This window comes from Lycorma delicatula, chromosome 1 (genome assembly GCF_047948215.1).
Source record: "Lycorma delicatula isolate Av1 chromosome 1, ASM4794821v1, whole genome shotgun sequence".
Classification (NCBI taxonomy): Eukaryota; Metazoa; Arthropoda; class Insecta; order Hemiptera; family Fulgoridae; genus Lycorma; species Lycorma delicatula.
In genome coordinates, this window is record NC_134455.1 from 356,859,809 (window position 1) to 356,880,940 (window position 21,132).

The 21,132-nt window shown below is 34.7% G+C and overlaps 2 protein-coding genes across 3 annotated transcripts in view; one reads left to right on the forward strand and one right to left on the reverse strand.

The window, feature by feature from the left end:
* The window catches only part of LOC142318421 (dynein regulatory complex protein 1), a 112,848-nt gene extending 111,148 nt beyond the window's left edge, over nucleotides 1-1,700 (reverse strand). The window contains exon 1 of the mRNA XM_075355006.1: nucleotides 1,493-1,700. Within this exon, the coding sequence (XP_075211121.1) occupies nucleotides 1,493-1,629 (137 nt within the window). The 5' untranslated portion in view covers nucleotides 1,630-1,700. The remainder of the gene's footprint in view (nucleotides 1-1,492) is intronic.
* Nucleotides 1,701-4,555: 2,855 nt separating this feature from the next.
* LOC142334478 (uncharacterized protein CG7065-like) overlaps nucleotides 4,556-21,132 on the forward strand; it is a 76,226-nt gene continuing 59,649 nt past the window's right edge. For both annotated transcript variants that reach the window (XM_075382540.1, XM_075382542.1), the window contains exon 1: nucleotides 4,556-4,762. The gene's annotated coding sequence lies outside the window, so the exon portion shown is untranslated. The remainder of the gene's footprint in view (nucleotides 4,763-21,132) is intronic.

Genomic DNA, 21,132 nt, shown 5'->3' on the forward strand with positions numbered 1-21,132 from the left:
AAATTTTTATTTTTAAATAATCATTTTATCACAATTTTCTAATTTTTGTATTAAAAACTAATTTTACAAGTTACAGGTAAAGAGAAGTGTTTTTTTTTCAGATGGATGGCGTTGAATTAAATTATTATCATTGTACTATTATTTTTTGGTTTGCTGTAAGGTTTTATGAGACAACATTTACATATATTCTAATATTAGAATAATAGACAACTTCCAATCTAAAATTTCAATTTATCTTTTTAATAGGCTTTTATAAACAGAGTGAAATATTTAAACCTTATTTATTTTTAATTCTTTCTTGTTTTAACTAGAGTGTTGTCATAAAATATTTTCTAATTGGCTTATCAAACAGTAAAAGCAAGTGCAATGAAAGCAGTAAATACTGGCAACAGTTAATCTGTCACGCTTATAAGCAACTGTAGCACGAAAAAACATGCATATGGTCACTTATTGTATGTTAGTTGGAATGTATCACTTTTTATATGACTGTACTATCACAAGTTGTGTTTGTTTACATGAGAATAGAACTAAAAAAAGTAAAGTACAAATTAAATAGTTTCCCTCTTCTTCTCATATGTTTCTTCTGAAAAGAAAAAATCTTTGTAAATGTTAATTAATTTAAGTTACTTCCGCTTCTACATTTCTATGCTGATTAACCTAAGCGTTCCAAAATGCTTGTCAACATGTGGAATAGCATTTAATTTTGATTAACAGAGTGTATTTGTATCGGCAAACAACTATCTTAACTGAAATAATATTGTTTGAGGGATGCTTAAGATCTCCCATTTTTCAGAACAAAATTTTAATAATTTTTGTAATTTTCAATTAAAAAAATGATTTCATTTTGAATCTAATACCGGATACAACAACATGTTAACCTCTGACAAACTGTATACTAGGCTCAAAGTCTCTCATTTTTCTGGGAACAATTTTAATTATTTTTCAATTAAAAAATTATTATTATGCTTAAAGTTCATTTTGGATCTAATACTGGAAGCAGAATAACATGTTAGCTTCTGAGAAACTGTATACTATATTTTTAGTGATAAAAGGAAATGACTGTCTAAATCAATACAAACAGTATGATCTAAATAAATTTTACATTTTAATTTAAAAAAAAACTGCTTTTATTATAAAATCTTTTTATTATTCAGGTTACTTTCGGCCGAAAAATTATTGTTCGTGAACCCAACAAGAATTTACAATTTCATTAGAGAAATGCTACTGTTTTACGAAACTGTAACATTACAGTTTCGTAATATAAACTTGGGTACAAGTTTTCGAAATTCAAGTTCTGTAGTTGCGTTACCACTATTGATTGGGCAACAATTAATTTCTAGACTGAAATAAATTGATACTTTAGACTGATAATAATATTCTAGCATATAACTTCTTTACATGCATTCATTTGTATATTTCGAATCTTTAACAAGAATGTTTTAACAAAAATGAATAACATAAATGCTTCCATAACAATATTGACTTAACAAACCTTTTCTTTGCAGCATTTAAGCGTCTTCTAATGCGTAATCTCCTAGCCAATTTTCTTTCTGCGGGATCAGATGATGTAACTTGGGGTTCTAAAATGTCATCGTTGGTGTTTCCAAGGTCTTTATCTATAAACGACATTTTTAATTTAAGACAATTTTACGATTGAAAATTAATAACAACAGACAAAACTAACCACCATTCAAACAATAAACAAGCAATCCACTGATGTACTATCAATGCCAACATTGAAATCTGTAAAAATACCAGTCAGATATAATAACAGAATCGGGTAACCAATAATAATTATTGAGCCACGTTTAATAAGGATACAAAATAAAGTTAAGCAGTTTATTATTTTTCTATTCAGTTATAAATATTTTACACCCATCATCTTTTTGTGACTCACGGTGGCTGCTCCCGTTGATTTTTTACTCATGAAAGCAAGTACACAGTGAATTTTTTGTTGAATTTGAACAAATATGTTAGTATAGGAAAAACAAATTATAACAAATAATAAAACCAAAGATATTATAACTACATCATGAAAAATGATAAACGAATAATAGTTGTCGGAATGCGGACTCCCACCGCCCTGTTAATAGAAAAATACCATTGCAGTAATTTTAATATATATATGATGATTGAATGCATCTAAAAATTTGTTCCAAAGAGCAAGGCGTGGAACAGGGAAGGTTTAATAGCTCAAAAAAATATAGCTTTCTGAGTAAAACGATAGCTGCGCCCGGTCATGTTTATACACATGTACATATGTATAAGATCTTTTTGTCCGATCTAACAGACCCAAATCTAAACCGATTTTAATGAAACTTAGTGGGGAGATGTAAACGTATTGGGACTGATTTTCAAGCGAATCGGTTCACAGAAACCGGATTTAGAGGCAAAAATTGAGTTTTTGGATCGGTTTCAAGGTTAACTTAAACCAGAAATCTGCCCTTCTGACGTACTTAGGGCAAATTTTTTTAATATCTCATTCCAAGTCTCTAACAAACTGATAGAATCAGTAGAGGGCAATCAACCAGTCCTTTAAAACTCCTGTTGTTTACTTTATGGGAATGCTAGGATACAGGGCTGTCAGATCAAAAGTTATGTCATCAAATTTGTAAAACTTTCAAAACTCAAAAAATTGCAATCTTCTGTTAGTTCCCTGTCTTCTGAAACAGATGGGAAATTTAAAAAAATTGAGTTCTAATTTTTGAAAGAAGCACAGTCAGAATTATCAGAGCAAAAGTATGAGGGACACTTCATTCACTTTCTTAAAACTCACAAAACTGTTAAACAAATCAAGCTACACTCTTACCTGGAGGACTTATCCCCCACAAAACTATGTTCATTTCCATTACAAACCTAGTTTTAAAATTGAAGGACTTAATTTGTTTACAAAGTCAGAAAAAAACGGTGAGATAAAATTACAGAATTAGGGTCAAGATTGTCATGAAGCATGGCTCCCAAAATTTGTTGTAAAGAGAAACAGTACAAAAATGATACTAAACGTCAGACTGACCTCTGAGAGTTGATGATGCGTCATAAATCTCTTGATCATAAGTTTACTTATCATCTGGTGTAGGTCTGTTATTTCAATCTCTCTTTCACTCTTTCCTCCTTTAAACATTTATAGAATTCTATCGTAAGTTTGTCTACTCCAGTTGACTTTTATCCTTTGTTTCTTTAACCGCTTTCTGAACTTCATATTTTAATACCAATGATCCTTTATCCTCTTCAGCTACCTACAATACTTTTTGTATGTTTAGTTTCTCACATTATCTGTTTTATTATGTGCAGATCCTCCACATATTCCTTCCACTTTTCTCTTCATGAAGTTATTTTGTCATCTTCATTCTCAGTTTCCCTCAGTTTACCATTCCCTTTTCATTTATCCCACATAATGCTATTTACCTTCCTATATATCATATTGTAATGTAGTACTTTCTTTTCTAGACCCACAATATCATTGTATTCTTCCTGCAAAAACCTTTTCCTATATTCTTGTGTTTCCCTTCTTAATTCATTTTCACAATGCAAACAAGCTCAATTTTTTTCTTTCTGTTTAGGCTCTGGGAATTGCTATTCAGGTATTACTTCAGAGGATTAAATGTATAAGTGTAGTCTTGTACAGTCTCAGTTCGACCATTCCTGAGATGTGTGGTTATAATTGAAACACAACCACCCAAGAACACCGGTATCCATGGTCTAGAATTCAAATACTTATAAAAGTAACTGTCTTTACTAGAGTTGAACGCTGGAACTCTCGACTTCGAAATCAGCTGATTTGGGAAGACGTGTTCACCGCTAGACCAACCCGGTGGGTTAATGCGAACTAGCTCAATTTCTTTCTTTTTCCTGTTTAGCCTCCGATAATTTCCTTTCAGATAATACTTCGGAGGATGATATTTATGAGTGTAGTCTTATACAGTCTCATTTCGACCACTCCTGAGATGTGTGGTTAATTGAAACCCAACCACCAACGAACACTGGTATCCACTATCTAGTATTCAAATCCATGTAAAAATAACTGACTTTTCTAGGACTTGAACGCTGGAACTCTCGACTACCAAATCAGCTGATTAGGGAAGACGCGTTCACCACTAGGCCAAGCCGGTGGATTTCGAACTAGCTGACTGTATTTATTATACATTACGGGAAACATGGGAAGACTAAAAATTCACAGGCACATCACCTATGTCACAGCGCTCTAGATTAAAAGTCCATCAATTAAAACATATTTTAAAAATTCGTATGTCTATAAAGATATATTTTAAGTAGTCAAAGAAATCGAAGATATGAAATATTTTTATCTAAAATAAACATACATTCTGAAGTTAAACACAAATCATATCTGTAGGAAAACTAAACATGGATATTAGTAGATCTTTTTATCACAGATCTCTAAAGTTATAATTTTTATATTATTTTTCAAAATACAACAGCATAAATTTATAATGATTTATATAATATAAATCAGTAAATTTGTATAAATCGATGACACATGAACAGTGATGCATGTTGATTTTCTATTCAGAAGGCTTAGATTTCTCCCAGTTTTATTATTGGTCCTGTGGGGTAATATTGTTGAACGTAGTCTTTATGGTGTTTAGGGGGATATTTGTGACAAAGTCTGAATATCATCAAAGGTTTATCTTCGGTATAATGTGGTTTTATCGTGTAACAGTGTTTCTTATGTGTTGGTTAATATTTTTGGTGAAGTAAAGTAGATTTTTTGAACGTCTTAGCCGTTTGTTATGTCTAACTCTGAGTAAGTATAATTTGTTGTTTTGTTTATTTTTTAATTTTATGTTATCAAATATATTTCATTTTGTTTATTTTCCGTATAAATATCGGATGATTGCGCCTTCCGTGTTACAATTATTTTATGTTGATTTGTTTGCGAAGTGTGATTAAGCAAGCTGTGTTTGAGGTGTCAGGTTCGTGTCTGCGGTATGATGTATTTTATTAATATTTCTAAAATATGCGCGCAAGATTTGGCGAAATTGTACGCCTTCCAGGACGAACAAGTAACTAACATTGTGAAACGTCAGTTTAACATGCCTGAATAATGAAATGTTCGGGAAGAAGGTATAGTATTCATCTTTGATAATGTTAGGTTAGTATAATCATATTACCCGGTTTATTGCATCAACTGAAAAATATAAACTGATCTAGTTGGTCTTAACATAAGTTTTTTGTAATATTGAAAATATAGGCTTTTCAAAATAGAATTTTTCCCATGCTCGTAGAATTTTATCTGGTTTTATGTAAAAATATAAATATTTTTTATAAATTTACATGAAATTTATTTGTGCTAATATTACTATCAAATGAATCTTTAAATGGAAAATATTTGGAGTTTATTTGCATATCCATTTTTGTTTTTGTGGCTTTTTTGTCTTTATTTACAAACTGAGTGTCACATTGTGCTGGATAGATGTAATTATTGTAGTGACATTCTGGCCATGTAAATATGATTATGTATTCCAAATGATTTACAATTCTCTAAACTACTATATACTTTAAAATTACTTTTTGTGTTAAGTAAGGTTATGTTGATTGAAAATATTGACAGATGGAAAAATTAAATTCAGAATACTATTTATCTCTACATTCTCAAAAAAAGGTATTTAAATTCTATTGATTTCCATGTGGATAATAACCATAAGAATGTGCTAATACAAAAAATTGTGAATTATTTTGTTTTTGTGAGTTATATAAAATAGAAAAAATTGAAGGTGGTCATTTTTTTAAAATGGATTATTTAATGTAAGTTATATTAATAATCTGCAGTTGTGAATAATTATTTGCTAATGGCTGATTAATCTGAATTTTGTTCATACTTTAATATGTGGTTAATTCTGAGAAATTACTTGACCAACTTCAAGTTTGTTCATTCTTTAATATACAATTTAATAGATTTAGATAGGATCAGCAAATCAAGATCTAAATGTCAAAGTAGGTTGGGACAGCAGGTGATCTGTACAAAAGTGTATGCAGCTGTTAAGAGTGCTGTTCAGATGCTAAACTGAGAGGTTAGGAATAAGGTTGGACTTTTGTTGAGAGAGGTTAGGGATGGCAATACTTAAAACCATCTCGTACTTCAGCCAAGTGGTTGAATCTAATAGAAATATTGTCACTAGAGAGAGAGAGAGAGAGAGAGAGAGAGAGAGAGAGAGACTAAACCGTAGTATTTGTGCTATTATTCATGTGTGATTGTTAATACATTAGAAGAATGTACTATCATCTGTCAAAATGGCTGACTCTGAATCTGACTGACTATGAAGTTTAGTTTATTAAATTTAGTTTATTTTAGTCTCCTCAAAAAACTAACCCTAATTCTAACCTTATTCAACACTTAAACCTCTCTCTACAGAATGTATTAGCATATGAACTGGTCACCATAACTAACAAAACTGATTGCTAACTGACTGCTGATAACACAGCTTTAACTTTGTTCTTGTATCATGTCACTAGCAATCCAAACCTGCTTTCTTTTCATATGAAAGTATGAACAAACTTTAATCAAGTAATTGCTCAGAATTTCCAATTATTTTCTGTAATCTGGGTGTTTAAGTATTAAAACCTACTTTTTACTAAATTTAATTATTCCTATAACCTGTTGGCAACTGATAGAGACGGAAGGTTTACATGTTTAATAGATTGATTAATGTAAAATCTTGAATATATTTAAGACAGATTTTTGCCTGCTTTTATGTTTTATGTTTTGGTTATTATTTAAAAATATTGTAATTATTTAAGTCTGAGCTAATACTTATCAGCTTTTTATGCGATTTACTTTAAAGTGCTGCATAGTGACTTTTTGTGTTAAGTTAATGTGTTTGACATTGTTAAAACTAAATTTTAATTGTAGTGTGGTTTTAAGTATAGTACTGCTTATTTATCAAGTATTTAAGCATTTTAATGTAACCAAAATTTAACCAAATTTTTGAATTAGTTATATCTGCCTAAAGTACTTTGTGGGTTGATTTTATTTTAGAAAATAATCTTTCTTTAGATCTGTGTTTGTTTCGGCTTGTCCAGCAGTCTGGATGAGAATTATCACAAAAATAAATCAAGAGATTTCTCACATTGCTTTAAGTGCTAGTCTTTGTTATCAATTCATTTCCATTCTCCTTAACTTTGTCAAACCCTTTACCTTGAATTTTTCCAGAATTTGTTATAATAGATAAGAACTGGCTTACATGTAGAGCAGTAAATGGCCATCCTAGTCTCCTTTGCCACCTCCTGGGCGATGAATCTTTTACAAATGGGATAAATATAATCCATCCCCTGAAACTGTTCTTTAATTCAGTTCTTTCTTAATCCTCCTACTATTTGTATATATGCATATATTAGGTATTTTAGTATATATAACCTGCTATAATTCCTCTCCTCTTAATGAAATATCTGTATTTGCCTGTATTTTTGGAGATTTTAGACAAACCAGTTGATTACAGTAAGTTATGCTTTAATTATATCAACGTCTGTAATGCATCAGTATATTTCCAATAAGTAGTAAACAGTACAAGGCTGAAAATATGGTATGAGCAGTGGGAGGCAATGCATTGCTGAAGTTTCTTGCTCTGTGTTTCTGTTGTATACAGAATAATAATTTGATACAGTTTTACTGAGTATGTTGGGCACCACTCGAGTATTTTAGCTTCCGAACATTTCTTTCCTGTATAAAGTAATACTCTATAAATGAACTAGCGTTTAGTGACCACTTGTGTTCACTTCCAACCTTAGATTCATAATCGTGTTTTTAATTCTTGTAGAGCACAATTTTTTTTCTCACGTAATCTTTTTACTTATCCTTTATTTAAACGGGAATTTAAAAAAAATATATATAAAAAAATTATAATACTAGATTGTGTTGATTTTCATGGTATTTCTCCCGCCACCACCCTATTCGGTCGCTCATAAGACCGAATGTCTGTGCCACAAATGGCTACTGAGCCTCGAATCAGTTTAGCGACCAGTGTCCTAACTAGCTCCTAGAGCTAACATAATTGCGTGAGCGAACTAAGCATGGTGCCACACGCCACTTGCTTCGTGCCCCACCGCTCACTTGTCATATTTGCTAAAATGGGTAGGCGTACCCCGTCAACTATTAAAAATATATGTGACATCCATAAATAAAAATTTATTTCGTCAAGACAGCAATTCGCTGAATGCCAGCAAGTACCTGTCCACTAATATTAACCAGCCATAACTCTCGGGTAGCTTCCCACAGCAGTGAGGTAGGAGTCTTTCCCTTAAATAAACTACTGATGCCGCTTGAACAAAGCAACGGCATCAAGGAACACCCACACGGCCCTACATGCGGCTCACGCCACATTGACTCGCCGCTTATGAGTGGTCAGTTTTCCCCTTGACCTCTAAAAGTTCCAGGCTGGTTCTTGGGGGAGGCAAGACCCCCCAAGAGCTGGGCAGTCGAACATCATCATATGTTCGTTCGACTGGATCTCCCCGCAGACGCTCAGCTCATCAGCTGCTAGGTGGAACCGAAACAAATATTGGTTCAAGTTCACGTGGTTGAAGAGCACCTGGGCACCTGTTACTCTTAAAGGGAGGAAGGAACCCTTAGTCGTGATGTGCCATTCTTGCTGCCATGCATCTATAGCGAGGCTGTAAAGCCTCCTCCTCTGGCGGGAGGTGGGCAACGGAACGAAATTTAGAACTGGTGCATTGTGATCACCGTTCCATTCCGGTACAGGCCCGGTTCCAAACCGCATATCAAATAACCCGGCCTCCCTGCCTCTTCGCAACTTCCACATGGCCGCCCGAACTTTCACCACCAAATCGATTGGGAGAGCCTTTCCCAGTACGGTGGTAGCCTCGTAGGAGGTTGTTTTAAAAACACCGGTGCATACTATTAATGCTCTGCGCTGGGCACTCTTTAAATTCTGAATAAGTGCTTTATTTCTGTCCAACCTATGCGCCCAAACGGGCGCAGCATAAGAGGCCATACGTTCGAAGACACCTCGGTACACCATGTAAAAATGACGGCCCGACAGCCCGTAATCCTTCCGGGCAATCCTAAGCTTGTGGATCACAGAGACGGCGTCCGCCGCTACTTGCCTAATGGGGTTGCTAAACAGCAACTTCTCATCAAACAAAACACCTAGGTACTTATGAACTCTAACTCGGCTGATCACACAGCCTTCATACTTAATGTGGGGGTTACGACTGTAATTTGTATGCATTCTTGTGAAGCATAAACTTCGTCTTGATCACTGAAATGTTTAAAATTTGGATGTCCATCCAGCCCTCCGCGGTTGACAAAGCCGCCCGCGCCCGGTCTTCTAGCTGCGGTCGTGAAATACCACGAACTAACAGGAGACAGTCATCAGTGAAAGCCTGGGCCGTGACCCTTTCTGGGAATGTCAGTCTCAGAAAAAATTCGTCAAATACCGGGTTCTACAGCAGGGGATCGAGAATGGAACCCTACGGGCTTCCGCTGGTGACGGACTTTTCCACAGCCAGGTGCGCATCTCTAAAGAGAGCCTTATGGTTAGACAAATCACTGGCCGTAGTCACGCACTACGGCCTGCAGGGCTACGGGAACATTGCGGCGTTCTAACTCATAGAGGACAGAACTCCAACACAAGGAAGGAAACGCTGCCTTTATGTCAATAAAAATTGCCAAAACATATTTACAGTCTATTCTTTCCACCTCGGCAAGAGCGTTTAAGATGCAATCCTCTGTGCCAACCCCTTTCAGGAAGCCATACTGGCCTCGATTTAAAGTGAAGTTCATATCGATGCTTTCCCAGAGCCTTTCCACAACCAGCCTTTCAAGCAATTTGCCGATTACCGGCAAGAGGTTGATGGGTCGATAACTGCTGACCTCACTCGGATCCTTTCCTGATTTTAAGAGCACCCTCACCAAAGCCACCTTCCAACAAGTAGGAAAGAAACTCCGGCTTAGGCACCATGAGAACAGCCTGATAAGCAGCAGATGATAGAAAATATCCGGGTCAAGTTGGGCAATCCCCGGTTCCTTTCTCAGTACCATTCGAGAAACCACTCTGTCTATATCTTCGGGTTCCACAGCCCGTACGCCAGGGAATGTGTCTCACTCGCCCTGACATCGATTTCTGCTTCACCCTCTGGAGCATCTGGAAACAGAGTATCCAGGAACCCCTGGTAAGTTGCCACAGTGTTAATGTGTGGTCCTCACCACCAAACCCACATCGAACACTGGGCAGCATATGCAATGGATTTGGCTGGTAACATGACTTAGCAAGCTGCCAGGGGCTGCGTTGCTACTCGCACACAGAGTCTTGCCAAAACTTGAGTTGGGCTTCCTTGATGGCATGAACGTACTCATTACGGGCACGCCGGTAGATCCGCAGACCGTCAGCGCGCACGTCAACACCGGTAATCCCCGTTAGGGGGCAACGCTGATATCTTCTCCTAGCGGACCTAACTCTTGCGCGCATCACGCTAAGGTCAGAGGACCACCTCTTTTTCCTGGGTTTCCGCCTGCGTTTAACATATGGCTCCCCGGAAGCAGCGGTCATGATGGCTCCAGGCACTCTCCGATCAGCGAACTGGCCACTACCTAAGGGTCCGTCCATTGGCCGAGGCCGCCGTAGGACCCTATCGCAGCGACTTGATGGCCCGGCCGAATTGTTCAGCCATCAATTCCACTTCCCTCCTCCCTGTGCTCCATGCGCTATTCCAACCCCTGTAAGGCAGCCGCACACTAGCGCCGCAGCCTGTGCTGATCCAGGCCTCTTAGGTTATAGCGATCCGAATCTGGAGCTCTTGGACCGCCACCTTAAGCGATTTTAAAGGTTATAAGCCTATGATCACACTGGTCTCGGGCCAGATAGTCCAACTACTTGTACACCTAAGCAGATCTCCCGTCGCCAAGGTGACGTCGATGTAACTTTACCTAGTTCGGAAGAGAAAGTCGCGGTTGTACTGCCTCGTTAAGCAAGTTGAGGTTCCTGGCTTCAACGAACTGTGTGAGACAGCGCCTCTGGAGGCAGTGATTAGTGAACCCCAGGCAAGCAACGTCCAGAGCAAGCAGCACTCTGATGTCCGGGAGACCGTCTAGAATCCGCCCCAACTTCGCCAACAAGTCATCGATATTCCAACCAAGCTGGTGTATCCCGACACCAGTACAACATCGAGCGTACCCCTCGTTACTCGCTCGGCGGTGAATTGCTCATCAGAAGACTGAGGCATCCAGAAGACATCCAATGATACCGAGCCGACCACCATCGCAGAGAGCGGCCGTTCCCCACGAGAATGAATAACATCAACCCCGTGGAAGCCGGCCATTCTATCACCGATCGTGTAAGGCTCCAAGACCAAGAGGACCTCGAGGTCGTACTCCTCAAGAATCATCAGGCGCAAGCGTTCTGTACGGTGATGACCGTCCTCGAAAGCTTCCCCCAATTTAGGCGTCGCCATACGCCGTATTATGTTACGATCTTCGCCCGGGCTATGTCTTGCGACCTGCATTTTTTGTCCCCGATCCGGTGTGCAGCATCAAAGTTTTTCACCAAGGCACAAGGAACGCACTTTGCTGGCGCGGTCTTATTAGGACAATTAACTGCTGTGTGCCCAACAAAGGCGCAATGACCACACATCTCCAACTGTGCCCTACAGCAGAGAGAGGTGTGACCAAAGCCTTGACATTTGAAGCACTGTGGTACTTATGTATGATATAATAGTGGTTATTTAAGGCTTCTTTCCACCCCAACTGCTGGATCCACCCTGGTTCCCTTGAAGTCCTCGGCAGCCATACCCAATACTGGATTTTAGCTGTGTATGGCCTTGAGGATTTCGGGTTCCTCTGCCCTCGTTGCCCTTGGCAAATCGTACAGCAGTATTTGTGGCCTCCGCTCGGCCAGCAACTGAGCCTTCAGCCCGTTCTTTTTCAGAACGTCGGCTCCAGCAGCCTCTTCGCCTGCTGCTCTTTTACGACCTCCAGGACCACTCCATGGTTTCTTGTTTTTGTGACCCGTGAGATCTGGAACATTTCTCTTCGCGTAGGCCCAGGTGCGGTTGTTATCGCAGCGAAGAAAACGGTATTTTTTACCTTCTCCTCCACCCGTTCCAAAGAAGTGTGGATCTCACAAAGGACCCTCCCCGTTTCCGGTTTGAAGTCCCGGACTCCTTCCTTCAAGTGGACCACCTAGCCCGTTAGCCGATCAACGACTGAATCTAAGGAACGGTTAGCGCCCTGGAGGCCCTCACATTTTAACGCCAGCTCAGCAACCATCGAGCTACATTCAGACAGGTGCAAGTCGACAAGCTACCGAAACTCGACTGAAATAGGCAACCCCTTCTTTGAGGAGATTTTGGACCATGCGGTCCGCATCTCCTCTATTCTCCCTAAACTGTTGAACACGGAGTTCACCTTTACAGGCTTCTCCCGTTCAGGATAGACCACCACACCGCTGTAGCTACCCTCGACTTTGCAAGAGGGGACGCCCTTCCGACTTGGCTCGCCACCGTGCTCTCGTCGTGTAGTTCCAGCTACCGCCTTTCCTGCACAATTCGAAGCAGAGGCTACCGCAGGTTTTGACGTTTTGCATCACGAGTGGTTAGGGGGTACCTCCCCCGCGCAGACCATGGGATCTTTAGCCGGAGCCCGCTGGCTCAGCGGCGACCTGCCGATCGACCTTCGCGGTGTGAAGGGGTCAACGGCCACCAAGTCGTCCAGGCTATCCCCTCTAGATTGCCGCTTCATGTCGCTAAAAGAGAAATTACAATGCCAGGCACTATGTTTACAGCTTGTAAGTACCTATCACCTGCCACAAAACCAGGTGATAGTCTGGAAATGTAGTCCGAGCACGGCTGGCTGTTCTTACACAACCCCGCTCGAACAGTCAAAAGTTAAAACGCTCCTAATATATGACCACCGGCGAGGTCGGAGTGAAATCGCTTCCCGATCCTGCCAGAGGACCTTAAATTTCCTTGGCCTCACAAACTACGAAATAGGGACACCGATACACAAAGGAAATGTCCTTATTTAGCCAACTGTGGCACTACTGCAACACACTGTGCCGCTGTTTTTTGTAACACTGTAGCAATGTAGGTTGACTAACCGCCATCGATCGGTGTTCAACCCTGACTATGAGAATGTAGAACACTGCTCTTGCTGAAAAAGCAACCGGTAATGCAGTGCAAGTTTGCAGTATGGGACCAGAGGCCGAGAAGAGATCAATACTAGCTTGTAATAAAAAACCTTGTTCTACGTGCATATAAGTTTATTTGTCGAATAATGTGATCCCCCATTCATAGCACAATGCCTACTTCATGCAAGAAGGGGAGGGAGCATACCAATGTCCTTGTTCAGATTGTGATGTAATTATGATTTTGCATGTAATGAACTTAAGCAAATTATTACTTCTAGCGTATACTGTTGCATTGCTACATTTAATTATAATTCTATCTTGTTGTGATGTTAATAGTGATGGACATAACAATACTAGGGCACTGCAGTAAGTAATAAACTAAAAGTGTCAATGAAATAAGTATTGTTTGACTAAAGTGTTGAATTGATAATTTAAGTTTAAACTTAAACTGCAAAAAACTGAGTTTTTGCAACAGAATTACAATTGTATCTCCATAGCAAACTATACAATTTCATAACAGATATTTAGATAAGTTTCTATATAAGAAATTATATTGTTAAATAACATCATTTTGTTAATTGAATAAATGCCATTTGCTGCTTATGATTTGAAGGTATTTTAATTAACATGAAATTTAAAATCACAGAATTTATGTTCTATCACTTTTTAAACATAAATTTAATGATTCTTTATTTTTCTCATGGTGACATAAACAGGATGAGTGTAATCTGAATAATTTAAAAAAATGTTATCATTTTTTATTTGTGTGTTAATATTTATTTTAAGGATGAAAATACTTACTGTGTAAGCTTTGTTTGGCGAGTGTTTTTACCTCTTTTAACTACATCTTATGGTTTATTAATTTTTATTACATAATAGTAAATTACATTATTAATCTTTTCAGCGTATGGCTATCAGTAAAATTTTGCAGGATTTTATTTGTTCTGTAACAACAGGTGTAAACCATTAAATTATCAATTCTGAGAATGTAATTACTAAAATTACAATTTATCATGCAGAGGATACAAAATCGTAAAAATGAAGTTAAATATTTTACATCATGCATTTAATAACTAATATATATTAATAATTTTGTGATGTTAGATTGAATGTTTTCAACAGTTTTCTAGAAAAGACTGTGGAGAAAATTTTGCTTTGATTTCCTTAATGAAATTGGTTTAATACTTTTTTTTTTAACTTTTTAAGAATCAAAAGAAAGTGTCTTTCTATGGTAATGTTGAAATGTGTATTTCAACATTACGATATTTCAACATGTGAAATCTTGTATTTTTCTAAAACTTGATTTAACAAGAAATAACATTGGGTAAGTACATTCATGAATGAATCTTTAAATTTTGAATTTCTTGTTTATATTTAGAATTTTAAACCATAACACTGAAAAATCTAGTCAAAATTTATTAGTTCATAAGTAAATTAATGTGGTTTACGTATTTTAATTGTTTTGACTTAGTCAAATTTAATATAATTTTTATTGGTATAGAAACAGAAATAAATATTTTTATTTGGGAATCTATTTTGTAATAAGTAAAATATTGTGATCTATAGACTTAGGTTTACACTATTAAAGTTGAAGATTAAAATAATTGCAAGGTAAGTGATTTATTTTATTTTGTTTGTATTAAGTAATAAAATTGGAAGAGGATTTTTTTGTATTTTGGTTATGTATCACTGAAATCTGCACTTATTGTGATGTGTTGCTTAATTCAGCTTCTTTGTAGCTCTAACTGTTTTTGTTGTTTTACTTTCCACTTTTGTGATAATTATGTTAAAAATAAAATTTATTATTTATAATTCTGAAACATATTTTTTGTGTAGCTTAATTAAGGATTCATTTATTGAATTTATAATTAAATATTATTAAGTAGGCGTTATTCATAATTTAATTAGTATAATTTACAAAATTATCAAAAAGTAGATTGCAGTCATATTATTTTTTTTTAAATGCACAGTAAATTGCAAGGAATTGTGTAAATTATGAATATATATAACTTGTTATACTTCTATATTAAAGGGTACTGTTGTACTTTCATACTGTCACAGATTTATGTATACTGGTACCTATAATACCAATGGTATAGCACCAATAATAAAAGCAATTGATTTGATTATTACAAGTGCCCATAAGTTCGTATGTTAAGTATTATGCTTACATATTCTATTTTGTTCCAAGGAATAGTGGCGGCTTGCATATAGGCAGTGTGGAACTACAGCACCCTCTATTTCCACTTTATATATTATTGATAACATTTAATATAATGAGTCCTTTTTTCTTTAATTCTTTCTTATACTTGTACAATATATCATCTTTAAGTTTATTGTCTGTAGTCATCCCCAGTTTATGATCAAAAAATCTTTGTATGGAACTGTGCGCTTCACAGTTCCACTGGCGTGGTGTTCGGCTGTTGTATGCGCATACACATATAGGAAGATGCACGTGAGTGTGTGAACTGCACCGTTGGTCCTGCAGTGCTGACCCTGGTGTACTGGTGGAAGGTAGGTTTTTTCTTTTACTCTGCGTGTGTATGGAAACGTTCCTTGTTGGTTCCTTTTCTAGTTTAGTCGATGGAAGGAATATGAAAGCGGTTTAGTTGTTTTTTCAGTAGTGATCAGAAGATGGCGGAAAGCAAGGACTCTTTGATTGCCAGATCTGTCCAAAAACACACTGGAAGATCAAAAGAGAAGGTAATAAAACCTAATTATGTATTTGTTTCTGTGTGCATAGAAATTTAAATTAAGCACCAATGGACTATAGTGTTTTTAAGCAGACATTTTATTAAGTTATTATCTAATAATACTAAAAACCGTTTACCATATTCATGAATGTGATAAGTGTAGAATTAGATTATCCTGCTTCCAGCTATTCTGTTTGATTCATTTATTTTTCGGTTCTTTTATTTTACAGAAAACTTTAACCATGGCCTTCAAAAGGCCCAGAAAAAAAATTTGTGGAGCAGCACCCCCACTAATTTTAGTTATGAGCCATCAGAGAGTTGGGATGTTAGTGAAATTATTTTTTATTCAAGTGAAAATTTCCAATGAAAAATTATAAGAATTTGAGAAAAATGAAAGAACTTATTGTCAAGGCCAAAAGCTAGTTTGGGAAAGAAGATGCTAGTTTCCTGAATTTGAAGAAATTTAGTTAAAATTTAAGTAAATGATTTTATAACAGTGTAATTACGAAATGCGAAAAAAAATTTTAGAAATAAAATTTTGTTGAAGCTGGCTATAAAATTTTAATTTGGTGCAACAATTTTGTTTAAAAACTTTGAATGAAAAACTGCTTATGCATCTAATGATTATTAAAAATCCATTGATATATTGCTAAGAAAAGAAAAACAAAAAAATATGAGCTTACTTTTGGAATTAACTCTTTCTAAGTTTACTTTTTAAAAAAACATGATGTTTAAAACACAAGAAAGTGTTGGTTTGGACCTTCATCTTTATTAAGGATGGTGCTAATTGTGTGTAGGAGTGTTTGCAAAGTTAATTTTGAAGAAAAAACTTATTTAAGACACTTTGGGGGAATATAGACAGAACATAGAACTAAATTGTTAGGTAAACATTGCTATTGTGCCAGGAAAATTTTTTATTCTACAATTTCTGGGTGTATCTCTTACTCTGTCCTTTAAAATTTATTAACAGAAGTTTACAGCAGATAAACAGGTAAAATTAAAAGACTTCGGTTTAAATTTAATTTGTTAATGGATGAAAAGTTTGTCTGAAGAGTTAATTGAAGAAGAGTTTGAAGAGATTTGGGTGTCAAAAACCATATTCAAAGTGAAATACAAGTGTGATAGTGATACATCTATATTAAGAGTGAAATTTAGTATATAGAACTTACATTTAAAAAAAATGTGTAATCTTAATTGATGATCTTATAAATTTATATTTTATCTTTTATTTTTTCCAATAAACTTAAAATTCTGGTTGTTTTCCCTTTCTTTTATTTAAGTTTAATTGCATAAATAAACATTGCTTGAAACTGAGTGAAGGGAGGTTCACTCAGAACTTGTCTTTCTCCTCTGATTGCGCCCTGATTTTGCATAAATAAATTTCAGGTTTGCAATTTTATTTTCTGATTCTTTTAATAAAGACATGTTATTGCCAAGTTTCTGAATAATAATGAGCCATCACCATTGTTTTTGTTAGCGAAGGTGAAAATATTCTTGTCCTGCATGAGTTCCTCATGTGGTAATTATTGATCCTCTACTCAAATTTGGAAGAATCCCAATTGATGGCATGATGATGTAATCAGCAAAATAATGGCTTAACAATAAGAAGTGAACTTGATAATTTTTTTTACATTGGTTAATTTATTTGGAGTTATTTTTGTTATAAATTAGCTTCCATGCTATTGTTTTCAGTAGTTTTTTGAAAATTGGTGTTTGCAAATCTATTAGAATTGTGTTGAAACATACTGTTTAAAACAGAAATGAAAGGTCGCTTTTATATTTGTAATAGAATATTGTTTTTTTTTTTAATAGGAGAATGCTTTGCTTCTGGTGACCATTTTGTTGGGGGTGGGACAAAATCAAATAGCCCATACAAGTTACAATTTTTTTTTTTTAGATGTTAGACAAAGAATAGAAAACTAAAAAAGAAAAATTATTTACTTTTACTGTGGAAATATTGGAAATTTTACCTACTATATAGACTTGATAACAAGCCAATTCTGCTATACAGAAAAAGAACAAATATAAGTTTTTCTACAATTGTAGATAAAAGGTCAGTGTTTTTCCCCCAGAAAGAATTGAAAAAAAAATTAATTATACGTTTGGAGTTATGTAGAACGTATTTTGATAGAACAAATTTGGCTGTTTGCAATGTTTGACTGTTTTGCAATTTTTTTGCTGTAACATGCAATTTTTGGTTAATATGTATTTTCTGAAATTATATACCTTTTTATACCTAAAAATTAATACTGGGAAATTTCATCATCGATAAATTTTTTTAAGGAAGTGCAAATTGTAGCAGAAAATTTGCCAAAATCTGAGATAGCAAGTTGAATAATTCCTGGTTGAATTAATGTGGAATGATCCAATAACAGATATTTAAAGTCTAATGAAAATAATGAATAATTTTTTCTACTTATTAAACACAAAAAGTATACTATCAGTTATAATGCATAATCTCCATGTAGTTTTAGTTGAGAGCAAGTCTTAATTGAGAGCATTGCCATTCATACATTGAATCATCACCTATTTGTTGAACTTAAAAATTTCTCCAAGAAAAACATTTTTCAGAAATCAACATAACCTTTTCTGCCAATGTATAGAAATTGTTCGGTTTTGGTCAGGAGTGCGAATATGATTTTTGTTTATATTCTCTATTATGTTATGATAACAGAACTGTATTATATCTCCAGTGATATTATAACTAGAATGCCTATGTCTTCTGCTTTATTGCCTTCTGCTTTACAGAAGTTAACAATTCAAGTTAGTGTGTTAATTTTTTTTTATAGACCTACTGAACTGCCGAACATCATAGACAATACATATGTGATACAATAATTGACAAGATAAGGCTCATTCACTATTGCACGCAAAGTTTTCAGTTACAATTCAATTGCTGAGGCCTTGTGTGTCACTTACATCTAACTTTGTCAAGGAGATTGCTTAGTAATTAACGCTGTTTAGGAAATTTGAAATCAATTTGTGTGCTTACTCTTAATGTTCAATCTGCATCATTATTCTGAAACTTAACATTGATAAATTTTGATGGATTCATTCCTTCACTAAACAAAAAAGATGGATGATGATTTTCCTGTGTGGTGTAATGAAACCACCATGTTTATATAGCAGCCCTGTTAATGGTATTTGGCTTTCAACTGTCATAGTGGATATATTTCACTGTTACCAACTTGCTGTATGGAAGAACAATGTTTTAAATTTTTGGAACACTTGTAAGAGTTTTATTTGGCTCTTATATAAAACTGGAAAACATTTTTATCAGATTTCTTTCCTGTAATTTGAATGTTGTGTTAAGTTAGCAGAGATAGAGCGATACAAATGTACATACATACAAATGTATTTTGTATGTATGTAAAAGACAGGATTAACTAACCACATTTGTAAGCATTAATAAAAATAATGAAATAAAAATCATACAGTAAGAATATGGAATGAAGAGCTTTAATAAATTTTATCTGGTTGTTTATTTATTTTTTTGAGTACAAGAACATGTCTAGTTTTTTGTTCAGTCTCCATGAGATGTTTTTGGACTTAACTGTTTTGTAGACTTACAAGGCTTGCCTCCCCATTACCTTAAGCTCAAAATTTCTTTTCAGGTTTTTTTTTGTATATCCTAAAACTTATTTTGCATCTAGTTTTAAGATCAGCTTGATTTTTTTATTTTTTTATTCTGATATTCTGGTTATTGTTGGTGGGATTAACATTGCAACCTATGCTTGCTTATTTATATAGATATGAATGTTTGTGTCCTTAGATCGTCATCTACAGACAGTTGAAATGGGTTTGTTCTGGTATCTCCATTCAAGTTGAATAATTTTTTCCTACCTACTGCATGCTACTGCTGAGTTAACTTTTTCTGTACAGCGATATAATCTTGCTATCAATCTTAACAAAATCTGCCATTTTAATTTCTATGTGCCTTCCAACAGCTACATCAATCACACCCCGTAAGAGGGACTGTATGTATGACTTAAACAAAAAAAAAGTCCTTCATTACATTTTAATAAAATATGTTTGTATCATTGGATATTGTGCCGTATACTGTAAAACAAGTTATATTGACTTCCCAAAACAAATTCTCTCCAGAACTAGTGCTGCTGCTGATTTGATGTTCAAACATACTGATTCCAGACTAATAAATTGGATGTAATTGCATTGCACAAAGATGATTTGTCATCACCTTTGCAATTGTAGAGTATAATATTTGAAATGTTAAAGTTTAAAAAAATTGACCTGATGCTGTTACGGTCATACAATTCCTGTTTATTTAGTTTTGTTTTATATTATTCATTATTGGTTTTTCTTTTTATTTCTTGGTGCTGTTTCATTGTGTGGTTTTTTGTTAGTTAATTTTGTTTTGTTTCTTTTGTTATTCTAAGTTTTTTGTTATTGTTGCTGTCGCTGTCCTACTGATATTTTCCATTGATTTGCATCTACCCTTAATTTTTTTTAACAGGTGGTGTAAGCCTTCAATGCTTACTGCTTTGATGATACAAATTATTTATATTTAAAATTATATTTTATATATTTTTTTCTTTAAAAGATTTTGTCTTATTTAAATTGGAACAGTGGTTGCATTAAAGGTTTAAATATTACGGGCTGTGCATCATCATTATTAATTATATCAACATAGATAATAATAATAATAGTAATAGATATTATATCATATCTATTATCAATTTTTTATTGCTTTTGTCTCTGTTATTATTCATATTTTTTTAGTATGATTTTGATTAGAGATCCTGTGATTAACCCAAAGTTATGTTATATAATGTCATAGAAAGAAAAGTAATTTCAAAACAGAATGTTTTGTAAATTTATAATGTGTTATGTATTTTTTCCTCTAATGTATTAACACTTGTGTTCACTTTTTATTACACCATTTTGAACATTACCATTAACTTTTTATCAACCCCTTTTATTAGAAAAGTTGTTTTAAAATTATATAAAGGTTTCATTTTTATAAGTTTTTAGCAGTTCTATAAATGGTTTTTTAGTGTAATATTCCTTTTGTAATTTATTTTGAATTTAAAATTTATTATTCGATTACTACTATATGTTTTTATCAAAAGTATTGGTTCTTTAAATATATAATTTTTGTAAGTTCTAAGTAACTTTTTTCACATGTAGTATAAGAGTAATTATAATTTTCTGCTGTCAGGGAAAACTGACTAGTCAAATTTTGGGATTTTTCATTACAGTAAAAAGAATTTTCAATTTGCTGCAAATAAATTTGCTTTATTTCAGCAACATATTATGTTTCTTTAACTTAACTGTACTGAAATTCAAAATAAAGGGTTGAGTTTACAATATGTTTTTACTAT